This window comes from Sitodiplosis mosellana, unplaced genomic scaffold (genome assembly GCF_009176505.1).
Source record: "Sitodiplosis mosellana isolate CC-2019 unplaced genomic scaffold, AAFC_SMos_1.0 Smas_scaffold_5, whole genome shotgun sequence".
NCBI lineage: Eukaryota > Metazoa > Arthropoda > Insecta > Diptera > Cecidomyiidae > Sitodiplosis > Sitodiplosis mosellana.
The window spans coordinates 4,602,097-4,624,748 of NW_022595248.1; the positions used below are offsets into that span (position 1 = coordinate 4,602,097).

Consider the following 22,652-nt stretch of genomic DNA (forward strand, 5'->3'; position numbering starts at 1 on the left):
ATTGTTTAACAGCAAAATAAATGCGTACAGTTTCATATCACCAGTGCTGTGTATTCATATGATTATTTTGGGTTAGTTGATTTTGTCTATGTTTAAAGAAACTAAAAATATACTGAATATTTACATGCCCAATGTTTGGCAGTTTTTCGACTAGAGATAACAACAATCTCGTACGGTTATACTCTCCATCTACCTGAGTCGATTGTGTTTTTAAAAAGGCAATCCCACAAACAGACACAAACGCAGCGATATCAATGATTGATTTAGCCCAAAAACTACGAAATAAACACAAATGCAACACTGTGTGAGTGAGGCATGAGTTCATATATCTTTATATCTTTATATATACAACTATAGTTGTATGTGAAGACAATCGGTATACATACACAACATCAAATTCATTGTGTATGAGTGGAATTCTTCATTTGAAATGGAATAGAATAGAAAATGCAACATTATTCTCGGTCTCATTCGATGTTTATTCCCAAAAAATCTGTTATTCGGATGAAAAAAAAAACGTTCGAAAAGAGGAGAATATGAACAAAGAGAAAAACGAAAAAAATTCTGAAATTTCAGTAGAATCATACAGCCGTATGCATCAATATGCATACATGTCAGGGGCTCAACTATTTGGATATATACGGGTTACAATAGATTCGAATAAATGTGTTTCTCATTAAATTCGATTTCGATGTATCGTTGATACACATTACACACATTGAGATGAAACTATGTCTCATTACAATATGCTCCTATCCTTCTCAGGATTTTCATTTTCAGTGTTACACTACACTTTCGTTTGGATATTTCCATACTTCTTATCACATTATCCACATTCCTGTCATTTCGCATGGCGACAGTTAGTCCAAGTTTCAAGGCAAACATTTTTCTAAGGGTGCAGTCATCCTATGCAACAATTCGGTGAAAAAAAAACAGTATTACGTAATAATGGTTTACAAGGGGAAATCAATCGATCAAGATACTTTTCCAGCTCAAAAATAAAAAAAGAATTCTGTTTTACCAATAATTCTCATTCAGCAAATTAATTAGAAATTACACTTTAGTTTAAATTAACACTTCAGTGGTTTCCCCTTGTTTTTTTTTTTCACAGTAACATTCAGCCTGACTCGAAATTCTATATTCTTCTTTGTCACGCCATTCGTTGAGCAGATACAGTGGAAAAAATATAATCTGAAATTCTAAGTAGCTCTTCTGTGTAGAAGATCTCTTCATATTTGGCATTATCGCTCGACGCCCATTCGAAGTAACATCGCTAAACCGTTTGTGTTATAAATAAAAAGTGAATTTTACATAAAAACCGAAAGTGTTTAGCATTTTATTGGTGATTTAGCTCGATCAGTTTACGAGGGTATGTTTTTTTTATTTATGTCGCGTTTTGGCGGTACGAAAAAGGGAATTCATGTTTAGTGTAATGGTTTTACTACTTCTATTTTGTCTGTTCTTTCTCTTCAAATATGAACAGGGAGAATTTCTTAGGTATGAGATCATAATAATTAACCGATCTCTTCATTGTAGTTGAAAAATATTGTTTGACGTTGTGTTCCTCAAATACGCTCTACATTGAAAAAAAAAATTACAAAAATCTTTTGGGGATTGTTCGCTTCTCGATCGCACTCATACAATTAAATAGCCGTGTTTCGTTTGGATTTCTTATAAGTGAATTTTGTTGAATGTTTTAATACTTCTGAATAACGAATCAACAAACATTGATACCTAAATTTCATCTCAAGCGACTCCTTGCAAAACTACGATAAATTCCATAGCAGAGCCGTTTTTTGGGGATCTTCCTCTTCTTCTTATTGTGAAATTCATTGCATTCAATAGAATAGTAATGAATTTCACAATAAGGAGAAGAGGAAGATCCCGGAAAAAACAGGCTTTGTTTCAAAGAATAAAATATTCTCGAGTGACTCGTTCTAATAAAGAAATGCATTTTAAATGGGTTTTGGTGCAGCCAAATTGATTTGAAATTTGAAGGTTAAAGTCATCAGCAACTTAATCAATTCAGAGTGTGTCGAAAAGTGATGATAAAACGCTCAGTTATTTGTGTTCGAGCACCAAATTCATGGTTTAATGAGGAAAATAGAAATAGCATAGTAACATTTTGCCTGTGGCATATATTCTTTACCTACGCAGTACGCATATCAACGAATATAAAGCAAACAGAACAAGCAACAGTGTATGAGTGTATTGCGAGTGTGTTAGTAGAAGCGTAGCTATTATGACGATTATTATTAGTATACATGCGCAATTTAATTTGTTCTTCTTGCCATATATTTCGGTTATACATACACAACGCTGGATGTTACATCCACTCATTCGTTGTACTGTCAATCGTTGTTGTCAATGACAGTGACATTCGATCACAAATTTTTGCTTCAACTAGATCATGACAGTCTTTTGTTGATCAACGATCCTTCTCTTACAAAACAAAGAAGCAGCTTAGCCCATAACGTGAAACGCTGTTATGGGCCAGAATGAGACACCCAAAGTGTAGAAAATATACATTTTTCTTCTAATTTAGCACCGTAGTTATTGAAAAAAGTAAACTTTCCCACTATGATATTCCCATATTATCGGTTTTCACACACTACGATTTGAAGATTTTTTTTTCTTGTTAGTTTACACACAACGTATTTATGCATCATTTCACATCTGATTAAAAATAATCGAATTTTCTTCATTCAAAGGTATTTTTCTTCAAGTATAACCTCATCATTCGGGTATAAAAAGTCAAAATGGCATTACCGACCGTTGGAGAATTCTGTTGCTGCATTAACTTGATAACTGGTGGAAAAATCCTCGGTTGGCTTGGAGTCATACAAGGAGTCCTTTACATCCTTGCCGGTTTTCAACTGCCTCAATATTTCTTGGGGGCAAGTAAGTTTATCGTTTCTTTGCCGTATATTCCAAACAAAGTTCCAATTTAAATAAATTATTCGTTTTCTTTTAGTCATTTGTCTAGTAGTTAGTGGTTGTTGGCTCTATGGAATCGAAAAAGTAAGTAATCGAGCATGAAATATTTATTATTTGGGAAGTCAACATTTACGACACATCTGTTTAATGTTACATAAACTTTTTTCTCAGACTCGACCAAGCTATATGCTCCTGGATGTGGTAGTAACAGCGATTGGCCTCGTGATTCTTTACATTGCTGATGTATTTGTTTTATTTGCTATTGTATTGGCACTATCTTCTGGAAAGCCAATAGATACCAAAGAGGTACCACTACCAGGCATTGTAATCATTCTTATCATCGCAAATTGTAGGTTTTTCTTTCATATCATCAATCGTTTATGTTAAATATGAACACTATTCAAAATCTCTTTAAATTTTTCAGTGATTGCTACGTACTTTGCGATTGTCACATACTCCGTCTACAAAGCAGTGAAAGAACTTTCTGAAGCTAGACTGCCAACCGTATACCAGGCCGCCCCTCAAGGTGTAACTCAGGGTGCTAAATATCCGACGCTAAATTAATTTGTGATCCACTACTGATCAACGTTTGAATGACGGCTTTCATCATGTCGGTTTTCATGATCAAAATTAATTCATTTTTTTTTTTACAACCACAATGTTTGTCGATGAGATGGACAAACGGATATATGTTAAATCTGTCAAAATCGTTGCAACAAATATTGTATGTTACTATCACGGCTTCCAAAAAATTCACATTGAATAAACACACCAATGACGAGAGTTGAAGCATATTTAACTTCGACCAAACTATTTGTCCAAGCATCTCATTAATTTTGTCCAAAGATCACATTTTCTGTTTAAACTAAGCAAACGGAAATATACACTCACATAAATCTCTCTGAAACTTCTCGCTTTTTGATCATACGCACATTAGTGGTAGTTATTTTTGAAATAGTTGAAAAAATTAAATATTTAAATGTTTCTCAAATCAAATGTATTCTACCTCAAAATAAATGACAGTAAAAGTGTAATAATCTGTTTCATTTTAATTTCACCGTCTCGTTTGGACAGCAGTACCTCCAAGAAAAAATCAACACAATTTTTTTGATTGCGTCAATGTATGACTTACTACTTATAACAATAACATATTTGCCCATAGAATTCAGAAAAAAAATCCTTTTGAATGTTCAAAATGATAATATGCATGAATTCATATTTGATGTGACTCGTTTGAACAATCAAAATTAAGTTCATAGTTGCTATTTTGAATCACAGCGTTATAGATTTGCCTTTTTCGTTATCTTAATAACATACGTTAATAGCTTTTTGTTCAAGATAATTGTGATATAATTCCCAAATGATTAAGATTTGAGCCTATAATTTATGTTAATGATTTAGGGATTATGTCGAAAATATTCCAAACAAAAAGTTATCAAGATAACGAGAAAGGCAAAACTTGTTGTGTAATTGTTTTTCGAGGAAATTTCTATCATACATTTTTTTTTCACTTCCGTTGTTCGTCCGAATGAAGATAAAATAAGTAAAATTGTTTCGAAAATGTTAAACTAAATTTTTATTCGAATAATAATCGAAAGCGTATAAAAGTGTATCAGTCATGTCTTAAGCTCCTTAAAATTCAATATCATCTTTAGTTTTGGATGGCGAAAAGCATCTTGAAAGTAGTTTCATGTGTTGATTCCTCAAAATCGATTTGTTCTTGGGGAAAAATACCAATTTAGTCAATCTGGACACAATGCACGGCATTTGTTTGTTCTGATCGATGTCAAATTCAAATGATACATAATCGAATGCTACTCTATACGAGACGCTAGTCATGATCCGCGTTAAATCGTCCACTAATCCACGTTTATTCAACTCATCGCAAAGCGCTTGAATGAACCACGATCCATGTCCAGTTGTGCGAAATGACTTTTCACCTGGCATCGATGAGTATGCGATTAAAAAATCTTTTTGTGGAAACGATACATCCGACGACGGACTCGCTATATTTTCTTCAACTTCGTTCATATCATACAATTCATCGCTCTTTTTCTCGTCTTGGCACGCTTGAATGAAAAACATCTTCGGTTTGTTCGCCAAACTCGGGCATTTTTCATTTGTAAAATATCCACACACGCTACGAACCGGCAACAAGGCATCTGAAGTATGCAGATGACTCATTAGGCAATGATTCAATATTGTATCGCACCCTTCATCGTTATCAAACTTAATTTCACCATGAGTTAGGAACACAACAATCAAACAATCTTTGTTCGAATGATCTTTAGCAGCAACTGAAATTTCAAATGCAAAGAAAATAAAAAATGAAATAATCTCAGAAAGAAAAAAAATGTAAAAATTCTGAAAATTGTTGAAATTTGAATGAAAAATTAAATCAACTCATAAAATTTCAAGCCTTTCATTAATTTCATACCTTTCTGCAAAATGGCCAATATTTCCAATTTGGTTTTATTCTCATAGATTTTTACTTTGAAATCGAGCGATTTGAATGTATCATGTAAACGGTCACGATCGATGTGAGTACCTCTTCGTTGTCTTTGTTTACTAAAATATTCATGATTGAATATCAATGCTAGGCCACGTTTCTTGTGGCACATGTTATAACAATAGTTTGAATGGTAATTATCTTGATTGAACGTTTCGCATTCATTGCTGAAATTATGGAATTTCATTAAATGTTAGCTAAAAATTTACGATAAAAAGTGAAGAATTAAGCAAAAAAGAGAAAAAAATCAATAAAAAAACACTTACTTCATGTCGCCAGCTGACTTGTCAATACTTGCGTACCCCATTGTTGACTACGACTGAATCTGTATGCTATCGAACATTGTTCGTTAAGAAACTAGTTTATTGCAACTGTTACAATTGAGTATTCGACTTTTCTTTAAATAGCCCGTTTAAATGTGATAAGATACGAACATTTATTATTTCAATATAACAATGCATGAATCATAATTTTATTGCACGTATGATTTTGCTAACTATTCAGATGCGAAAAAAATCAATTGTTACGCTACTCGAAACAGTCTTTTTAAAGTAAATGATTAAAATTATCAATTAGAAGATAAAATAGCCTTATCAGTTATGAATTTATTCAGCGAGAATTAAATCGAAGAAATCTTTTTTTGAAACCGCTGAATCGAAACTTGAAACGCTTTTCAAGAGATGGCGCTGTACATCTCACAATAGCATCTGAATATTTTGACACATCATGACAGAATATCATTGTTTTGATATCGAGCGGACACGAAACATCTATTGTGTGGCATGTTTTGGTCAATTTTTGGATTGATAACTGGCATTAAATTGCTTTTTTTGCCGGCATAGTAAGTGTAAATCGTTCTAATAATCGAATATTTCAAACCATCTCATTTGTTTTCAATACCAATCAATTGGTCTCAAATTCCTCTTCAATGGTTCTCATACAATTTACTCATTTCATTTTAGCCGGTCGACAGACTTTGAGGTTCATCGCAATTGGTTGGCAATAACACATTCGTTGCCAATTTCAAAATGGTATGTCGAGGATACGAGCGAATGGACATTGGATTATCCACCGATTTTTGCCTATTTCGAATTCATTCTGTCACATTTTGCCAAATACTTCGATGCGAACATGCTGAAAGTGGACAATCTCAATTATGATTCCGATAAAACGGTGCTATTTCAACGCCTATCTGTTGTTGTTACCGATGTCGTGTATGCCATTGGAGTGAAGAGGTGAATGTTCACCTATACTTTTCCTGGTCTTTTCAATTCTTTTTCGTCTTTTTTTTCAATTCAAAAAATGAAATCTGATTTCTTTTCTATTCAATTTCTAATCTCCATTTGGTATGATTTTTAGATGTCTCACTCAGCTCTCACCCACCGCATCCAAGCAACGGATTTTGTGTGTCGTTTTATTGAGCAATTTCGGTTTGCTGATCATCGATCACATTCATTTCCAATACAATGGCATACTGTTTGGCATTCTATTGCTTAGTATCGCGTACATGTGTGAGGAGAAATTCTTGAAATCAGCCTTTTGCTTCGCCGTTCTTCTCAATATGAAGCACATTTTTGTGTACGTGAGCCCGGTGTATATCGTGTACTTGCTGAAAGTGTACTGCTGGCATAGTCCATCGATGAAAACTACGGTGTTGAATTTGATCAAATTAGCAATTGTAACACTTGGCGTCACCGCAGCATCATTCGGTCCATTCATTCATCAAATGCCACAGGTTGGTTTCGAAAAACTGTCTCAATTTTTCATGCCTTTATTTTGCTTTTTCTAATTGTTGATCAAATGTTTCGTCTAGGTGTTGTCGCGATTATTCCCATTCAAACGTGGACTGTGCCATGCATACTGGGCACCAAACTTCTGGGCAATTTATAATATGGCCGATAAAGTGGCTTCAGTTGGAACGAATAAAGGGTCGAATTCATCGAATACAGGCGGATTGGTTCAAGAGTACAGTCATCAAGTGTTGCCTGTGATTCAACCACATACAACATTCATAATCACCTTGTTGGCCATGGTTCCGTGCATTGTGAAAATCGCCTTTGGAAGCTATAACAAGTACTACTACCCTATCACATATTCAAGTTGATGGACATGTAATGAGAATTAACTTCATATTTTTAGAGCCATCAACAAAGTTGACTTCGTACGAGGAATCGTTATCTGTGGCTGCACCTCGTTCTTATTCGGTTGGCACGTTCATGAGAAGGCGATTTTAATGACGGTCATCCCATTGAGGTTAGTTTGAACTTTGCGCCATTAGTTCAGTCATTACATTAGTTCAAAATCCAATTTATGTTTCTGCGAATATCAAAACTCGATTCACATTGAAATTATACTAAATTTGATACTAAATTCGAAGCTAGAGTGGAAGCTAGTGTCGAAACTCCAAAAGCTAAACAAAACTCAAATTTTATATATTTTAACAGACTCGAACATTCATTTTAAACTCAGTTTCCATCTCTTTTCAGCATTCTAATGGCAGTCAGTGATGATGAAGCTAAAAACATATGGTTTTTATCGATTGTATCGCATTTTTCGCTGTTTCCACTTCTATTCAAGTCCAATTTGGTCGTGATTAAAATCGGTTTACTAGTAACTCACACACTTATTATCACGAATAGCTTGAGGAGTTTGTGGCCATCAGTGAGTCGTAAAATTGTTCCAATACATGAACTCTTGTATTCGGTTGGCTTGTTCGGAATACTTTTCTACGAGTTTTGTATCCAATATTTATTGAACTTAGACAAAAGACTGCCATTTTTACCTCTTTTATTAACTAGTGTTTATTGTAGCATAGGAATTATATATTTTTGGTTGAAATATTACGCAAAGTTCCTATTCAAAATCAGTTCCAGTAAAAAAGTTAGAAAAGATTGAAGAATTAAATCGTGTATGTGAATAGTATATTGAAAATTGTGTATAAAATGAAAATTGATTCATTACAAAAAATAATTTTAATGAAAAAAACAATTCTTTCAATTTAATTTTTGAAATTCGATTTCTTCGGTATGAAAATTCATTCAAAATAATTGTCAATATGAGCAACCAAGCAAATTGATCGATGTACGACGTGGGTAACCGCGTTCCGGACGAATCCAATAGTTATTGTACATCCAATACAAATCACCTTTGAAGAAGTAGGTTTTTCCGTTGGTCATTGAAATAACCGCGTCAATGTTATTTGGAATGCCATGCCATTTCTCTCCAAGATACTTTGGGTAGCCGACATCAATTCGACGGCGTTCATCATCATAACGAACAAATTTTGATCCACTGAATAGATAAGTGCGGCCATTTTTACTCCAAACCATTGCCGCATCCACTTTTTCAACACTTTCATCAAAACCATACTCGGTGATCGACCGTGGACTATTATCAATCGAATTGTATCCATCGTAAACCCAATATTTTCTACCATTGAACAGAATAATAGCCCCATCAGATTTGCGTTCATAGGCCGCATCGATGCGACGAACATAGTTTGGAATGTCTTGGAAAATCTCATTGAAGCGGATTGGGTAACCAGGCTGCACTTGAAAATCCTCTGATAATCGCCACAAATATTCATTTTTGAATACAAATATTTCGCCACGTAACAAAGCGACGGCATCGAAGCGGGGATATTCGCATAAATTTGGAACTGTCGGAGCATTACTCGTTGATTTGCATCCAATTGAAAAACTGAAGCGATGCTGAAATCGGATTTTGATTGAATGGTTCGAGTTTTTGTGAAAATTATCGTGAAATTACCTTATTTCTCTCCTCACAATCGCTATTTGTTGTAAACCATGGATCAGTTGTTGTGAACACTTCTTTCCGTGGAACGGTTGTGGCGTCGACTCTTTTTGAACTATCTGTTGCAGTCGATTCAGTTACTAATTCCACACGTATTGTTGTTGTTGGCTCAGTTGTCCGTAACATTTTTTGGCTCGTTGATTCAGTTTCAGCTTCTCTTTCGATTTCCTCTTCTTTTGGTGTGGTCTCGTCTTCATCAGTGAACACACCATTTCTTACTGCGAACAAAATGTCAACGGTCATAAAAATTGAAGGGAAATTTAGAATCGGATTTACTCACTGTACAATTCATACATGGCCATAATATCATCATAACCGAGATCCTTTGATTCTTGCGGCCCTTTGTAATATGGAAACATGATCGAATCAAAAATGGGCGAATGTGCCAAGCCTAGTGAATGCCCGAGCTCATGTATTGCAACTGACGTGAAATCGACACCTATTTTATCAATGGAATTTGATTAGCGTTGATTGCTTTGGTAAATAAATCTGTGTCATATTTTAATTATTCTTTCAAATGTCAAAATTCACCTTCGGCTAATTGAGATGCGTTCTCTTTCCAATTTTCATCATGATCGAAATGGATGTCACCACCGAAACTCGTCATTTCATATGGATAAAAGGCATGTGCTAACACTTTCCCTGGACCATCGAATGGGAACATATCGCCATGATAGCTGGACCCAAATGCAACAATAATATCGGCGTTGGGTTCATAAGAACGCACAAATCGCAATTTTGAGTATTTTGACCAGAGCTGAAACGCCTTTTCCATGCCGGCAGCAACTTGGTCTTCGCCGACTTTTGGTGACCAATTTGCAATGCTTGAATATTTGAAAAAATGAAAGGAAGGAATTTGAAGGGAAATTTAATTAAATGGAAACGACTTACAAGTAAGTAATACGTCGCTTGCTCCATCCTCTTGAGCCAAGTGCAAATCGTTTGACGCGGTTTGTCGTAGGCAAATGTTTCGGAATATCGGCGACACCACAGCGAGGTGCTGTCAATAGCTGAGGAAAAACATATTTTCAATTATTGGCTTCTTCTTCACATGGGGCAAATATTTTAATTTCATACGAAATTTTCTCATTAGATCGTTATGTTTTACAGCTGTTGCATTGTTTACAAAACTTATATTTGGATTGGCAAATGAATTGAATAGCTTCAACTGTGCAAACAAGAATGCGCTGTACTGTCTTTTTCATGATCGAAGACGATCTATCAATTTGGATTTTTCTTATCAAAATGAAGTAGAAAAAAATTAACCTACCGACTGAATCAAATCATTCATTTCAAATCGGTCATTGTTTCCATTGAAAGAATTGAATGAAAGCAAAATAGACCATGTCTCTCAAAATGTGTTTGCTTATGCATAAAAATGGAAATCACATTGAAGACGTAACTGTTCTCGCCTTATTAACATTAAGAAAGGCACATGGCATGACCGTCTAGTAGTGAGGTAGGTAAGTGAAGTGCGCTATTAGTTCTGACTTATACAACGGGGATGTAGCTCAAATGGTAGAGCGCTCGCTTAGCATGTGAGAGGTACCGAGATCAATGCTCGGCATCTCCAAATCTTTTTTTTTTATTTTTATCGTTCAGTTATTGCGTTTTATTTGATTTTTCATTCTTTGGGTTCATAAAAATCATTCAAATTTTTTATAAAAAATATACTTCATTCTTTTGAACGAAAAGAATGGATATTTATCATTTATACGTATTACTAACCTTGATTGTTGCACTATCTAAAACGCCTGTTTGATTCAAGGCACCGTATTTTTGCATGTTTTTTATGCCAGCGATAATGGCTTCCTCGTGATAGAGTGTATCTGTCGTTGCCATTGAGCTTGAAGTCAAATAACCGAATTTTCGCAGAAAATTTAACTAAACAAAATTAAAAAGAATTCCATAAATTCTAAAATAGAGTCAAAATGTATACAAATTATCGAAAACACAACGTATGATTATTTCAAAAATGTCTGTGAACAAAATTACAATTTCCGATGGATTAACCGTTGTATTTGCTTGAGCTCCATTTTGTTCCCATGCAAAATTTACTGGATAACAATTTACGCACAAAACAACGATCGATATTATCGATAGAGTATTTTGAACGGTTTGCAAATATTTTAACGACATTTTTAGAATTAATTCAATTTTCAACAGAGCACAAAGGAACGTGTCTTAATGCTTAGAAATTCATTGTCCATACTGATGAAACGAACATAAAACATGAAATGATTTGGTCTTATCACATAAAAAAGGGAACAGTGTGGGATAACAACGGGAAGAGTTTGCATTTGTGATTTTAATAGCAGATTGAAGGCTTCTGACAGAACATTTCAAGTGCATAAATATACGATAATTCTCAACGAGTTCTTTTTTTTTTTTAAATAAAAACGAAGAAGCAATATTGTCATTCACCATTATTTGAACGCAAAACCACTTTGGTTATGATTTTGCCATTGTTAACGGCAACAAAAATGAGTTTTAGTTGATTTTTGTCGATTTTTCATGTTTTTTCCAATTTCTAATGGCTATATCTCGAAAAACAGAGTTTTCCCAGATATAAGCTATATGTCAAATTTTAGCTCTAATTTGGGGCTCTATTTGAGGCAATTTTACTTTTCCGTACAAAACGTGTCAAGGGAAAGTATAGGAATTGGTTCCGAAAACTTTTTTCGCAAAATTAGCTTAGATCATCATAAAAACTCATGAAACGTAGAAAACCACTTTTTGAGACACTTTTCCGTTCGTGTGCCGTCGTTGTCGTCGTTGTCGTTGGTGTTTGTTAACACGATAACTCAAAAAATACTTGATTTTTCAAAGCTCAAATAGGTGCCATTTTATAGCTGGCCTTGAGACCTTTCCAACGATACCTAAAAGTCTGAAATTGGTTGACAGGGTTAGGCACAGTAGCCATTGGAAGGAAGACCATTTTTTGAATTTTCAAAGGCCGGCCAAGGCCAAGATGGCGGCCAAATCAAAAAGTGGCGGAACAAAAAAGTCTTAGTTTCTGATATAGTCCAATGCCTGAAAGTTTGAAAAAGATCGGACAAAAAGTACGGACGGACGGACGGACGGACACACAGACAAAACTATTATCTCAGAATAATTGATGGAGACGGCAAAGAAAATTTTCAAATGTCTATAACTCATGAAATGATGGTCCGATTTTGACGTTCTTGGTCTTGTTGGAAAGGTCTCGACGAGAAGCTTCAGAAAAACCATGTTTTGAAATGACTGGGCCGCGTCCACCCCCCGGTAAATGAGAAAAACTGAGAATTGCTCCAAATTTTTAAGTGGCCATATCTATGGAGACGGTTGGTCGATTCCCATGTTTGAATGCATTTTCTGGGCCTATGAGCCAAGGGCTTTCTGACGATACTTCATTCATACCAGATGGCCTCTTAGGAAAAAAGTTCGAAATTGCGTGTATATATAGCGAGTTCGACTTTCAGCACAGAGGTGCTTTCGTCACTCGCGCCTGCTGTCGCCGGCTGTGATTTTTTGTCGAGTTTTTTTTTGTTGTAAAACAGGGCTCTATCACAATTTATAATAATAATTTTTTGTAGTTTCTTCAAAAATTATTGGGCGATCGGAATTCTTGTCGCTAATTTTGTTCATAAAATAAATAGAAAAACATTTTTTTTGTATTTTGAATGTTTCTCAACGTCTAATTAAAACCGATTTGGTTCGCTGCTTTGACGTTCCAACCTTTTGCCAGGTTAAATTTATCCAGCTACCTTTGAAATGAATGAGCAGACACAAAAATGATTAAAAAAAACAAAATTCACCCGGCATAAACAAGAATACAGTCGCATGCTTCGATGGCGATGTGTTGATTAAGAATTGCGTACAGGGGAAAAGGTAAATGCTTTAAATACACTCTAGCTCATCATCACACATGCGAATACTCAAGTGTTTATACCTAATAATGACGCACACTCACATGTTTTGTCGTTCCGAATACTTGACATTTCTTCATTTTACGATCATTCACGTGGGCTTCATTGTATTGACCAGCAAGCTTCGTTGTATTGACCTTACATACAACGAAGCGTGCTAATATAGTTTTGCTTTATTTATTCCTCCAGACATGGAAAGTGTGTCGATGTTGTAGTGGCTCAGACATCAAAATACGCTGTATGAAGAAAGTTACGTCGTTAGTATTAAAGTATCTTTCAACCGTGACACATCAGTGCGTTCATCGAAAATGATTCAAATAAAGGACGAACCAGTGGATGAACTCGCTGACCATGAAGTGAGGTATAGAGACGGTACAAGCGAAATCGAAGACGGTGCCAACTACTATCAATTTGAAACTATACGAGATCAAGTGCGAGCGATTTGGGGCGAAGAAGACGACGATGTCAAACCGAAAATCGAACCTATTGAGGTTGATCCGAACCGTCAACCGGTGATAAATTTGGACAGTGCATTTTTACGAAAGAATTATCGCGTCAAATGGATTGAACTGGTCAAGTCGACATTCCGTCGTCCGAATAATAAAAACGCCTGTCAACTGTGTAAGAAACCCATCGAATTCGACAGTGCAACCAAATTAATCGAACATTATGCGGAACAACATCAGAAATTGATGACATCATACGATTGTACTTTGTGTGACTTTTCTGGCAAACATACGCAAGAAATACACGATCATTGGTCTGAGAAACACAAACGACAACATAAATACGATACAAAATACACGATTGAGAAGAAAACGAACGATCGCAACAATATATGGATTGGTGACGATGAATTGATTTACTCATTTTATAAAAAAGAAATTGTGGAATGTGATATTTGTTCGAAAAAGATGCAACGACGCCTTTTAAAGGGACACAAAGCGGATCACACTGGTGATAGATTCAAATGCAAATATTGTCATAAAATATTTCGACAGCAGAGCAATTTGAACACTCATATGATGGCCGTTCATATGTATGTTCCACGAACGGAATGTAAAATTTGTTGGAAAACCTTTACAAGTCGAGGCTATTTGAGAATTCATATGAAAAGTCATTCAAAGAATACTGCAAAAGAACATCGAGAAGGAGATTATGAATGTGACATATGTTCGGAAAAAGTATTACAGAAAGATAAATTAGAGAGGCACATGCAATGGCACATGAAAAACAAAGCATTCCTGAATACAGAGCAGAAGAAGAGAGCATCGAAAAAACAAATAGTGGAGTGCGACTATTGTTTAAAAAAGTTAGAAAGATGTAGGCTATCGGATCATAAAAAAAGATGCCGCAATGAAAGGCGATTTGAATGTGATATCTGTGGAAAAATATTCATATGGAAATGTGATTTAAAATATCATATTCTCGCTACACACGTCAAGGTGAAACAATTTAAATGTGAAATTTGTTCGAAAGCATTTTCGTCGAAAGGGCATTTAACACGGCATGAGCTTATTCATCTAAAAGATACTCTACCTAGAGATGATCCGAGGATAAAACGACATAATTACGAACATGAGTTGGTCGAATGTGAGATTTGTTCGAAACGATTACAGAGAGTACACTTAAAGGGACATATAAAACTCCATACCGACGAAAAACCATTTCAATGCGATATTTGTCATAAATCGTTCAAAACAAAACAAAATGTCAGAAAGCACAAAGTGCGTCACACCGACGAACAGCCATTCGAATGCTCATTTTGCTCACAAAAGTTCAAAACCCAACGAAATCAGAGAAATCACGAATTGGTACATCGTAACGAACAGCCACATGCATGCCCATTTTGTAATAAAAAATTCTTGTTCAATCAAGATTTCCATATGCATTTTCGATCCGTACACTTCAATTTGTTGCGACAACAAGACAGATTGACTGGCGGCCTAAATGATTTGTTCCAAGGATATCGAACGTATGAATGCTACAAATGTAAATATCCAGCGATATTGAGACAGGTAACGGCACACCTCAGAGGATGTCGGGTTGGATCGACATTTTTGAATTGCCCCATGTGCATCCGCAAATTTAAGTCCAAAGCACGCATGGAAGGGCATTTGAAGAGGACACATTTTACCTGAATTTGATGGAAGCGAGCGAAATAATAATTGTTCATGATGGATATTAACAATTTAAATGCATTTTTCTCTTAAATTCCATCAATAAATAAAAGCATTCAGCACTTTAGTAAGGGAATTGATAGCACGTAAGCAAATATAGATATTGTGCTCAAATTATTCTTTAAGTATAAATTGATTCAGCCAAATGTTCAACTATACTTAGTAAAGGTCAAACTTCAGCACCGAAATGTCTAGGATTTTAAGAAAAATTTGACCATTTTCTTCATATATTTTATTCCTTTTAATTGCATAGTATACTTTGTTACCTTTCTAGATTTTTTTTTTCGTAAAGTAAAATCATGACACATTTTACTAATACTTAGTAATACTCTCTAATATTTCAAAAACGGTAAGGCCAAAAAACATGAAGAACAAAATCCCCGCCAAATTAAATTAAAAAAAATCAAAATTATAAATAATAATAGAACGCATTTTACAATTGTTTCATTTGAATATTTAGTACATAGGGAAAAGAATTGAAATTGAACGTAAGGACTGCATGAAATTGAATAATGATCAGAATAAATATTATACTCATTTCAAGCTCATTGATGGCATCTGACAATCTTTGAAGAACTGTTTCCAGTAGTAAAGGTAATTGATCGTCGTTCACTTGGAATATTTTTTGCCAAACCAATATTGTCAACGTTGAACAATCAAACAGTGATATTATCACATGTGTCTGTATATCGTCATAATTACCAATTGTAATTTATAGAATTATAGAAACACGTCGAATATCTATCGTATCCACATTTCAAACTGTTCCACCTTTTAACCATTACAATTGTATGGTGGAAATGGACTGAAATCCTATATCTCAAAAGCTTTCTCACCAGAATGAATTTATTTGATGACGCAGAGTTCAGAGGAACTTGATGAATGTTGCGTGCGAATGCAAAATGTGTTCAAATTTTTTTTTTCAGATAGAGGCGTAATTTTCTACATATTGTTCAAACTGTTTATTTCGTTGTTTTGTGGCAAATAGAAATGTTGAAAGCACTCTTTTGAAAATCTCCTTTTTCGATGACTCATATTTCAGTGGAATTGGCCGAGCGAATGAATGGTTTTTGAAATTATATTGGCAGATTATAGAATGAATGGTTGTGTTACTTGCTTAATACACAAGCAACGGTGAGGTGACGGCTCTGGTTTAATACGAACAGTTTAGGTAGTTGTATTGAGCTATGTGACCGTATGTGTACTGAATTCTTTATTTTCCGAATTACAGTACGGTTTGAGTCTCATAGCTCAATACAACTAACTGTTGGTATTATAGAATGAATCAAGCGATAACGTAATCTGTGTTTTTTATTTTGATTGAATGCAGACTTAATGAAAAAAGCTATTCATTTCTATTGGGTCTGGGAATTAGTTTTGTCGATTTTTTTAAATTTTCAAACATTTATTTGAATACCAAAATGAAATTACATTTCAATCAAAATATTGTCCATCGGAAGCGATGACCTTCTGCCACAATGTGGGCAATTGACGGATGCCTGCCTTAAAAAATTCCTCATCTTTTGAGGCTATAAATGCATCGAGCCAATTTTGGATTTCTTCAACTGAAGAGAACCGCTCTCCGTCCATATGGTTTTGCATCGATCGAAACAAATGGTAGTCGGAAGGAGCCAGGTCTGGGCTATACGGGGCGTGAGCCAAAACTTCCCATCCGCTATTTTCCAAGTAGTTTTTGACCGATTTCTCAATGTGTGGCCGAGCATTGTCATGTAGGAAAATCAATGTCTCTTTTCTGGTCTCCCATTTCGTGCGTTTTTCTTTGATTGCTTGTTTCAAACGTATCAATTGTTGTCGGTAGAAAGGCCCATCGATGGTTTGACCACTTCTCAGCAGCTCATAATACACCACTCCCTCCTCATCCCACCAAATAGACAGCATTACCTTGTCGCCGTGAATTTCTTGTTTTGGCTGTGATGTTGCTGGTTGGCCGGGCTTAACATACGATGCTTTGCGCTTGGGGTTATCGTAATGAATCCATTTTTCGCCACCAGTGACAATTCGATACAGAAAACCTCTTTTTTTGTGCCTTGCGAGCAGCATTTCGCAAGTCACTAAACGCCTTTCAGCTTGCGCTGGCGTCAATTCATGTGGTACCCAATTTGACAACTTGCGAATGAAACCAAGGGCCCTTAAACGATATCCAACAGTGCTTCGGTCAACATTCAATGCTCTGGCAAGCTCATCTTGAGTTTGACTCGAATCTTCATCGAGCAATGCCTTCAATTCCGCATCTTCAAACTTTTTTGGCTGGCCGGGACGTTCCTTGTCTTCCGTGCTAAAATCACCACTTTTGAACCGTGAAAACCACCGTTCACATGTACGTTCCGATGGAGCATGCTCACCATAGGCTTCCACCAACATTCGATGCGCTTCAGCCGCAGTTTTCTTCAAATGAAAGCAAAAAATTAATGCTTGCGGGAAATGTTGCTTTTTCGGTACAAAATTTGACATATTTAAGGCGCAAAAAAAAATGTTTATCCAAACTTCGATGAAATGATAGATGATGATTTTTGTAGTTTGACACTAGACCACTCATGTGAAAAAGAAAAAAGTATTGCCCGATACAACCATGCAAAGTTACGCCATCTTTTGAAAAATCGACACGATTAATTCCCAGACCCAATAAAAGGGAAATGTTGTTTTATTACAGAAATATTTATTATGACAATTAAATTTCTGAAGCAAACCCAATCACACTCTATAATTTTTCTGTTATTTTTTTTGCTTATTACACTTTAATCTTTAAATAACTGAGTTACTCTTTGCATTTTACAGTCAGTACACTCAGCCCATTGTGATGGTATTCAATCTCCGGTTTCTCCGGAAAAACGATTAATTTCGTTAACCTTGAAAAGATGCACGGAGTCTGTTTCTTTTCATTTAATCTGGGATCACTGGATCTGGTTTCATAATTATATGCGACCCTTTGTACGGTTAGTGTTAAAGTAGTCAATAAATCATGGTCTGGTTTTCGTTTTTTCATTTCATCGCAAAATGATTGAATAAACCAACTTCCATCGTTTGGATCTCTGAACGCACCAAATCCAGGTAAAGAAGAATAAGCGACTAAAAAATCTTGTTTCGGTAGAAATGAAAAATTTGCCGTTCGCTCAAGCTCTCTACTAGCCCCTCTCAATCCGTACCTCGTCGACATCAATTTGAATGCCTTTTCTCGCTTTTCACCTTGACATGCTTGAATCAAGAATATTCTCGGCTTATTTGCTAGCGTTGGACAAGCTTCATTCGTAAAGCAGCACCAAACATCTTGCAGTGGATATTTATCGTCCTTCGAATACACATAGCTCATGAGATCATGATTTAATAGAGTATTGCATGAATTATCATCATCATTGAAACCCTTCAGTTTGCCATGTGTTAGAAATACAACCACCAAGCAATCGTTGTCAGAATGGTCCATTTCAGCGACTGATCAAAAACAATAATTTAGATCATGAACGAATGTTGAATTAGCATAGTTTACCTTTTTGCAGTTCATTGAATATGTCATCTTGTTCCAAATCATCGTGGACTTGTACATCGAAGTTCAGCGAATGGAATGTTTTGCGCAATCGCTCACAATCAGCTTGAGTTCCGTTTCGTGGATTCAAATTATTGTAGAAATAATTGTGATTGAAAATCAACGCCAATCCTCGATGCTTGTGGTTCATACTGTAATAGTATTCCAATTCTCGTTTTCGTAATCGATTTATTTCGTTGCCAGAGCTGATCTGCTTCAAAACCGGGTTAAAAGATTTTCTAAGCACACTTATTACACTATCGTCACACACAGCATTTCGATCATTTGCATAATCAAGTTCTATACTATTCGATTGAGAATCGTTTTCGAGAGACTCTGTAAAATACGTCGAGTTTTCACTGTCCATTTCAAGAAGTTTTTAAAGCAGTCAACTGTTGAACGGTTACGATTGCACAATGAAAATGGATTGGACGTTTATATATTTTTACAATCTCTATCCGTGAGTAAGTATGAATTTATTCGATGACGTAGAATTCAGTGGAATTCAGACTTTGCATCACTGTTGATAAAATATTTCTTTGTTACTGAAGTATTAAATAATGAAATGACTTTATATTTTCTGTGGACTCTTTTTTATGTTCTTTTTCAGGGGCATTTTAAAAGGACACATTTTGACTGAATTTATGCAAAAAATTGGTTAAATTTGACCTCAAATTATTCACTCACTTCAAGCTCATTGATAGCATCTGACACATATCAGGAATTGTTTTCAGTAGTAAAAGTAATTGGTTGCCGATCACTCGGAATATTGTTTGCCAAACAAGTATTGTCAACGTTGGAATATCAAACAATACGGATATTATATCATATCTTTATATCGTCATAATTACCAATTGTAATTTATAGTGTGTTTCTCGCAATCGGTCGAATTATTATTAAAAACACATTGAATATCTATTACCCACATTTCAAAGTAGTCGACTTATCAACCATTACAACTGTACAACGGAAATGGACTGGAATTTCATATCTCAAAGGCTTTCTCACGAGAATGAATTTATTTGATGACGCAGAGTTCAGTGGAACTTGATGAATGTTGCGTACGAATGCAAAATGAGCTCAAAAATATTGTTGCAGATAAAGGCGTAAGTTGATTCATTCATATTTTTACATATTGGTCAAACTATTTATTTTATTGCTTTGTGGCAAAAAAAGACACTTGCAAGTCGGACTGAATCAAAACTCAATTCTCCGTATGCTTTCTATTATTACGTCTCATCGCAGAATGATTGAGTGAATCAACCTCCATTCTTTAAATGTCTGAGCTACCCAAAGGCAAAAAAGAATATGCCACAAAAAGTTCCGCTTTGGCAGTGCATACATAAATTGACCTTTCTAGTGGCAGCTGTTCTTATTTTGTTATTGAATTATTGTGTAATAATATCAGATGAAAAACCTCTAGACGAGGTTAAAATGGAGTGACGCTCCTGTGCGTGGATTTACCACTCAAAATGACTGATATCATTTTGAGTGACGCTTTGACGCTGTATTATCTCTGGGCACGAAGTTCAAAAGTGTTTTTCGCATTCACTATTGTGAAAATTTATTTACAATAAGGAAAAATATCGCGTCACGACTTTTGGACGGCAAAACGCTTGAAAGTTTGACTTGGAGACTAAATTCAAAAGTCGTGACGCGATATTTTTCCTTATTGTAAATAAATTTTCACAATAGTGAATGCGAAAAACACTTTTGAACTTCGTACCCAGAGATAATACAGCGTCAAAGCGTCACTCAAAATGATATCAGTCATTTTGAGTGGTAAATCCACGCACAGGAGCGTCACTCCATTTTAACCTCGTCTAGAGGTTTTTCATCTGATATCACTACTTTTGTAAGGCAATTATTCTCGGAAAAAATACACTTTTGCCAGAAATATGTCTATTTTAAGGTCTTATCATTGGAAAATTTTAATTTTTCGGGTAAAACATTTGCATATACATTTCACAAGTTTTGTAAATAGCAAATTTCCACTTTCATTTAAAAAAAGTCTCATTTTCCCCTTATTGGACATTGTAAAATGTGATTAAATTTCAAAATATCCATTAAAAGAGTTTTGAAGTAATTTTTGACACATTACTTCATTGAAACATATTAATTTCCAACCACCAAAGCTCTGGAAAGTGAGCTTATTTTTCGACCATGAAATGCCCTCAGATCGCATTGTGACCACTTTTAATCGATTGCTTGACCACTTTTAATCGATTGATATGGTCTTTCGTGAGCCTTTTTCAGCCAGTAGATCGAGAGTTGAGCCTGTCAGTAGTATTTGTTGTTGTAATTTGTTAGTTCGAACTCTCACCGCTTGCATGTACAATGCAAATCAGATGCGTTTTTTGGGGCGCCACTTTTGTGAAGCTTGTATTAGACTCAATCTACGCAGTATAATTTTTGGCAGCAATTTCATCGTAGAATGCGACTCTTCGTACAAATTCCGTTCATTGATGAACTGCCTGTGCCCAAAACTTCGAAATACGAATTTTCCCGGATATGTGGCATATGCCATTTTGTTGGTATGGTGGCCGGCTACAAACGCTCAGTTTTTGGTAAAACATTGTCGGGCTGATTTTTGAGAAATCGCGTTTGGTGTGAAATTTAAGGGGGTCGATTTTTCATAAAAATCGACTTTTTTCTTTTATATCACATAAACATTGGCATGTGTGTATGGAACTTTTTGAAGGTCTTCTCAAATGATACCGAGCTGACTTTGCCCGATGGGCGTCTGAGTTGATCTAGTGTGCGAAATAAATACTTGAAAAAATCGTTTACATGCAGGCTAGTGAAGCCATAGCCAGCTCTCCTGTAATGCAAATGTCAATCTGAGGACGGGTTTCGATGTGGCCCGACACCAGCTACAGCTTGGGCATATCGGCACCGGAATCTGTGGGGGTCTAAAAAGTTTCCGGACAAACGAACGAACGGACGCACAAATCAAAACTTTCATAAAAAATCAAGATCAAACTGCCAATGCCCATATCTTTTTCGTTTTTGGACCAATCGGGGCAGTTAGACCGGCGTTGGAAAGGTGGCGAGGAGGAGCTTCTGTTGGACATCTCAGACCACCCCCTGGATACCCCCTTTGTAAGATATGGGTATAGATTTGAAAATTTATCGAAATTTTCCAACCGCTATATTTTTGCCTAGACCACACTTAAGGCATGGGGGGTATGGTGTTTCCGACTATTTGGGCCAAGACCTTTCCAACGGTACCTAACATGCCGGGGCCCAAATAGTTTCCTGAGAAAATAGCATATTTACTGTATATATACTCGTGACGCAAAAACTGGCATTTTTGATATTTGGCTTGAAATGCACAGTCTATGGTGCGTCACTTGTCGGACTATCGTCCTCCGTGATACCTTTTCTCAAAGTTGAATAATATATTGCCAATTCTCTTATCATCGTGGAGTCGTGTACGTACTTTAATCTTTAAAAAAATTATGTTTGTTACATTTTATATCAATAATATTAGTGAATCCATCCCATCGGCTGACACACCCAGCCCATTGGCTGGCATTCAGTCCCAGGTTTCTTCGAAAAAACGATTAATTTCGTTAGCCTTGAAAAGATGCACGGAGTCTGTTTCTTTTCATTTAATCTGGGATCACTGGATCTGGTTTCATAATTATATGCGACCTCTTGTACGGTTAGTGTTAAAGTAGTCAATAAATCGTCATTTGGTTTTCGTTTTTTCATTTTATCGCAAAATGATTGAATAAACCAACTTCCATTCTTTGAATGTCTGA

The 22,652-nt window shown here is 35.6% G+C and overlaps 6 protein-coding genes across 7 annotated transcripts; 3 read left to right on the forward strand and 3 right to left on the reverse strand.

Annotated features, from left to right (window-relative positions):
* The first annotated feature begins 1,154 nt into the window (after positions 1–1,154).
* Positions 1,155–3,971, forward strand: LOC129566887 (uncharacterized). Of its 2 annotated transcripts, none has more exons than XM_055443257.1 (5): positions 1,155–1,369; positions 2,712–2,901; positions 2,975–3,021; positions 3,109–3,286; positions 3,362–3,971. In XM_055443257.1, the coding sequence occupies exons 2-5, from the start codon at positions 2,760–2,762 to the stop codon at positions 3,499–3,501; spliced, it is 507 nt and encodes a 168-aa protein (XP_055299232.1). In that variant the 5' UTR covers positions 1,155–1,369; positions 2,712–2,759; the 3' UTR covers positions 3,502–3,971. The 2 variants fall into 2 exon arrangements, with proteins under 2 accessions (XP_055299232.1, XP_055299233.1); XM_055443258.1 differs by lacking the exon at positions 1,155–1,369 and adding an exon at positions 1,673–1,998.
* A 515-nt stretch (positions 3,972–4,486) lies between these two features.
* On the reverse strand, positions 4,487–5,966 carry LOC129566799 (caspase-1-like). Its single transcript, XM_055443025.1, has 3 exons — positions 5,713–5,966; positions 5,375–5,613; positions 4,487–5,234 (listed from the first exon to the last, which is right to left on the reverse strand). Exons 1-3 carry the CDS (start codon positions 5,751–5,753, stop codon positions 4,570–4,572), a joined length of 945 nt encoding a protein of 314 aa, XP_055299000.1. The 5' UTR covers positions 5,754–5,966; the 3' UTR covers positions 4,487–4,569.
* A 254-nt stretch (positions 5,967–6,220) lies between these two features.
* Positions 6,221–8,473, forward strand: LOC129566780 (probable dolichyl pyrophosphate Glc1Man9GlcNAc2 alpha-1,3-glucosyltransferase). Its single transcript, XM_055443007.1, has 6 exons — positions 6,221–6,287; positions 6,409–6,681; positions 6,806–7,181; positions 7,260–7,519; positions 7,586–7,699; positions 7,933–8,473. Exons 1-6 carry the CDS (start codon positions 6,229–6,231, stop codon positions 8,339–8,341), a joined length of 1,491 nt encoding a protein of 496 aa, XP_055298982.1. The 5' UTR covers positions 6,221–6,228; the 3' UTR covers positions 8,342–8,473.
* LOC129566778 (72 kDa type IV collagenase-like) lies at positions 8,222–11,472 on the reverse strand. The gene is made up of 7 exons (XM_055443005.1): positions 11,255–11,472; positions 10,988–11,143; positions 10,151–10,269; positions 9,791–10,083; positions 9,540–9,698; positions 9,215–9,477; positions 8,222–9,156 (listed from the first exon to the last, which is right to left on the reverse strand). Exons 1-7 carry the CDS (start codon positions 11,396–11,398, stop codon positions 8,497–8,499), a joined length of 1,794 nt encoding a protein of 597 aa, XP_055298980.1. The 5' UTR covers positions 11,399–11,472; the 3' UTR covers positions 8,222–8,496.
* A 1,939-nt stretch (positions 11,473–13,411) lies between these two features.
* On the forward strand, positions 13,412–15,778 carry LOC129566777 (zinc finger protein 814-like). The gene has a single exon (XM_055443004.1). It carries the CDS (start codon positions 13,476–13,478, stop codon positions 15,306–15,308), a length of 1,833 nt encoding a protein of 610 aa, XP_055298979.1. The 5' UTR covers positions 13,412–13,475; the 3' UTR covers positions 15,309–15,778.
* Positions 15,779–17,991: 2,213 nt separating this feature from the next.
* Positions 17,992–19,829, reverse strand: LOC129566779 (caspase-1-like). The gene is made up of 3 exons (XM_055443006.1): positions 19,573–19,829; positions 18,850–19,405; positions 17,992–18,794 (listed from the first exon to the last, which is right to left on the reverse strand). The coding sequence occupies exons 2-3, from the start codon at positions 19,250–19,252 to the stop codon at positions 18,124–18,126; spliced, it is 1,074 nt and encodes a 357-aa protein (XP_055298981.1). The 5' UTR covers positions 19,253–19,405; positions 19,573–19,829; the 3' UTR covers positions 17,992–18,123.
* Between the last annotated feature and the right edge of the window lie 2,823 nt (positions 19,830–22,652).

What these genes read in the sequence shown, in the direction of transcription:
- LOC129566778 (XM_055443005.1), bottom strand. Translation starts at nt 11,398, where the DNA reads ATGTCGTTAAAATATTTGCAAACCGTTCAAAATACTCTATCGATAATA. An exon ending in GGCCATGTATGAATTGTACA is followed by an intron (nt 9,478 to 9,539) that starts GTGAGTAAATCC and finishes TTTTGTTCGCAG; the next exon opens with TAAGAAATGGTGTGTTCACT. An exon ending in ATTGTGAGGAGAGAAATAAG is followed by an intron (nt 9,157 to 9,214) that starts GTAATTTCACGA and finishes ATCCGATTTCAG; the next exon opens with CATCGCTTCAGTTTTTCAAT.
- LOC129566777 (XM_055443004.1), top strand. Translation starts at nt 13,476, where the DNA reads ATGATTCAAATAAAGGACGAACCAGTGGATGAACTCGCTGACCATGAA.
- LOC129566780 (XM_055443007.1), top strand. Translation starts at nt 6,229, where the DNA reads ATGTTTTGGTCAATTTTTGGATTGATAACTGGCATTAAATTGCTTTTT. An exon ending in TTGCTTTTTTTGCCGGCATA is followed by an intron (nt 6,288 to 6,408) that starts GTAAGTGTAAAT and finishes ATTTCATTTTAG; the next exon opens with CCGGTCGACAGACTTTGAGG. An exon ending in TCATTCATCAAATGCCACAG is followed by an intron (nt 7,182 to 7,259) that starts GTTGGTTTCGAA and finishes TGTTTCGTCTAG; the next exon opens with GTGTTGTCGCGATTATTCCC.
- LOC129566799 (XM_055443025.1), bottom strand. Translation starts at nt 5,753, where the DNA reads ATGGGGTACGCAAGTATTGACAAGTCAGCTGGCGACATGAA. An exon ending in AAGTCAGCTGGCGACATGAA is followed by an intron (nt 5,614 to 5,712) that starts GTAAGTGTTTTT and finishes CCATAATTTCAG; the next exon opens with CAATGAATGCGAAACGTTCA. An exon ending in ATTGGCCATTTTGCAGAAAG is followed by an intron (nt 5,235 to 5,374) that starts GTATGAAATTAA and finishes TTGAAATTTCAG; the next exon opens with TTGCTGCTAAAGATCATTCG.
- LOC129566887 (XM_055443257.1), top strand. Translation starts at nt 2,760, where the DNA reads ATGGCATTACCGACCGTTGGAGAATTCTGTTGCTGCATTAACTTGATA. An exon ending in GGCTCTATGGAATCGAAAAA is followed by an intron (nt 3,022 to 3,108) that starts GTAAGTAATCGA and finishes CTTTTTTCTCAG; the next exon opens with ACTCGACCAAGCTATATGCT. An exon ending in CATTCTTATCATCGCAAATT is followed by an intron (nt 3,287 to 3,361) that starts GTAGGTTTTTCT and finishes TAAATTTTTCAG; the next exon opens with TGATTGCTACGTACTTTGCG.
- LOC129566779 (XM_055443006.1), bottom strand. Translation starts at nt 19,252, where the DNA reads ATGGACAGTGAAAACTCGACGTATTTTACAGAGTCTCTCGAAAACGAT. An exon ending in ATTCAATGAACTGCAAAAAG is followed by an intron (nt 18,795 to 18,849) that starts GTAAACTATGCT and finishes GTTTTTGATCAG; the next exon opens with TCGCTGAAATGGACCATTCT.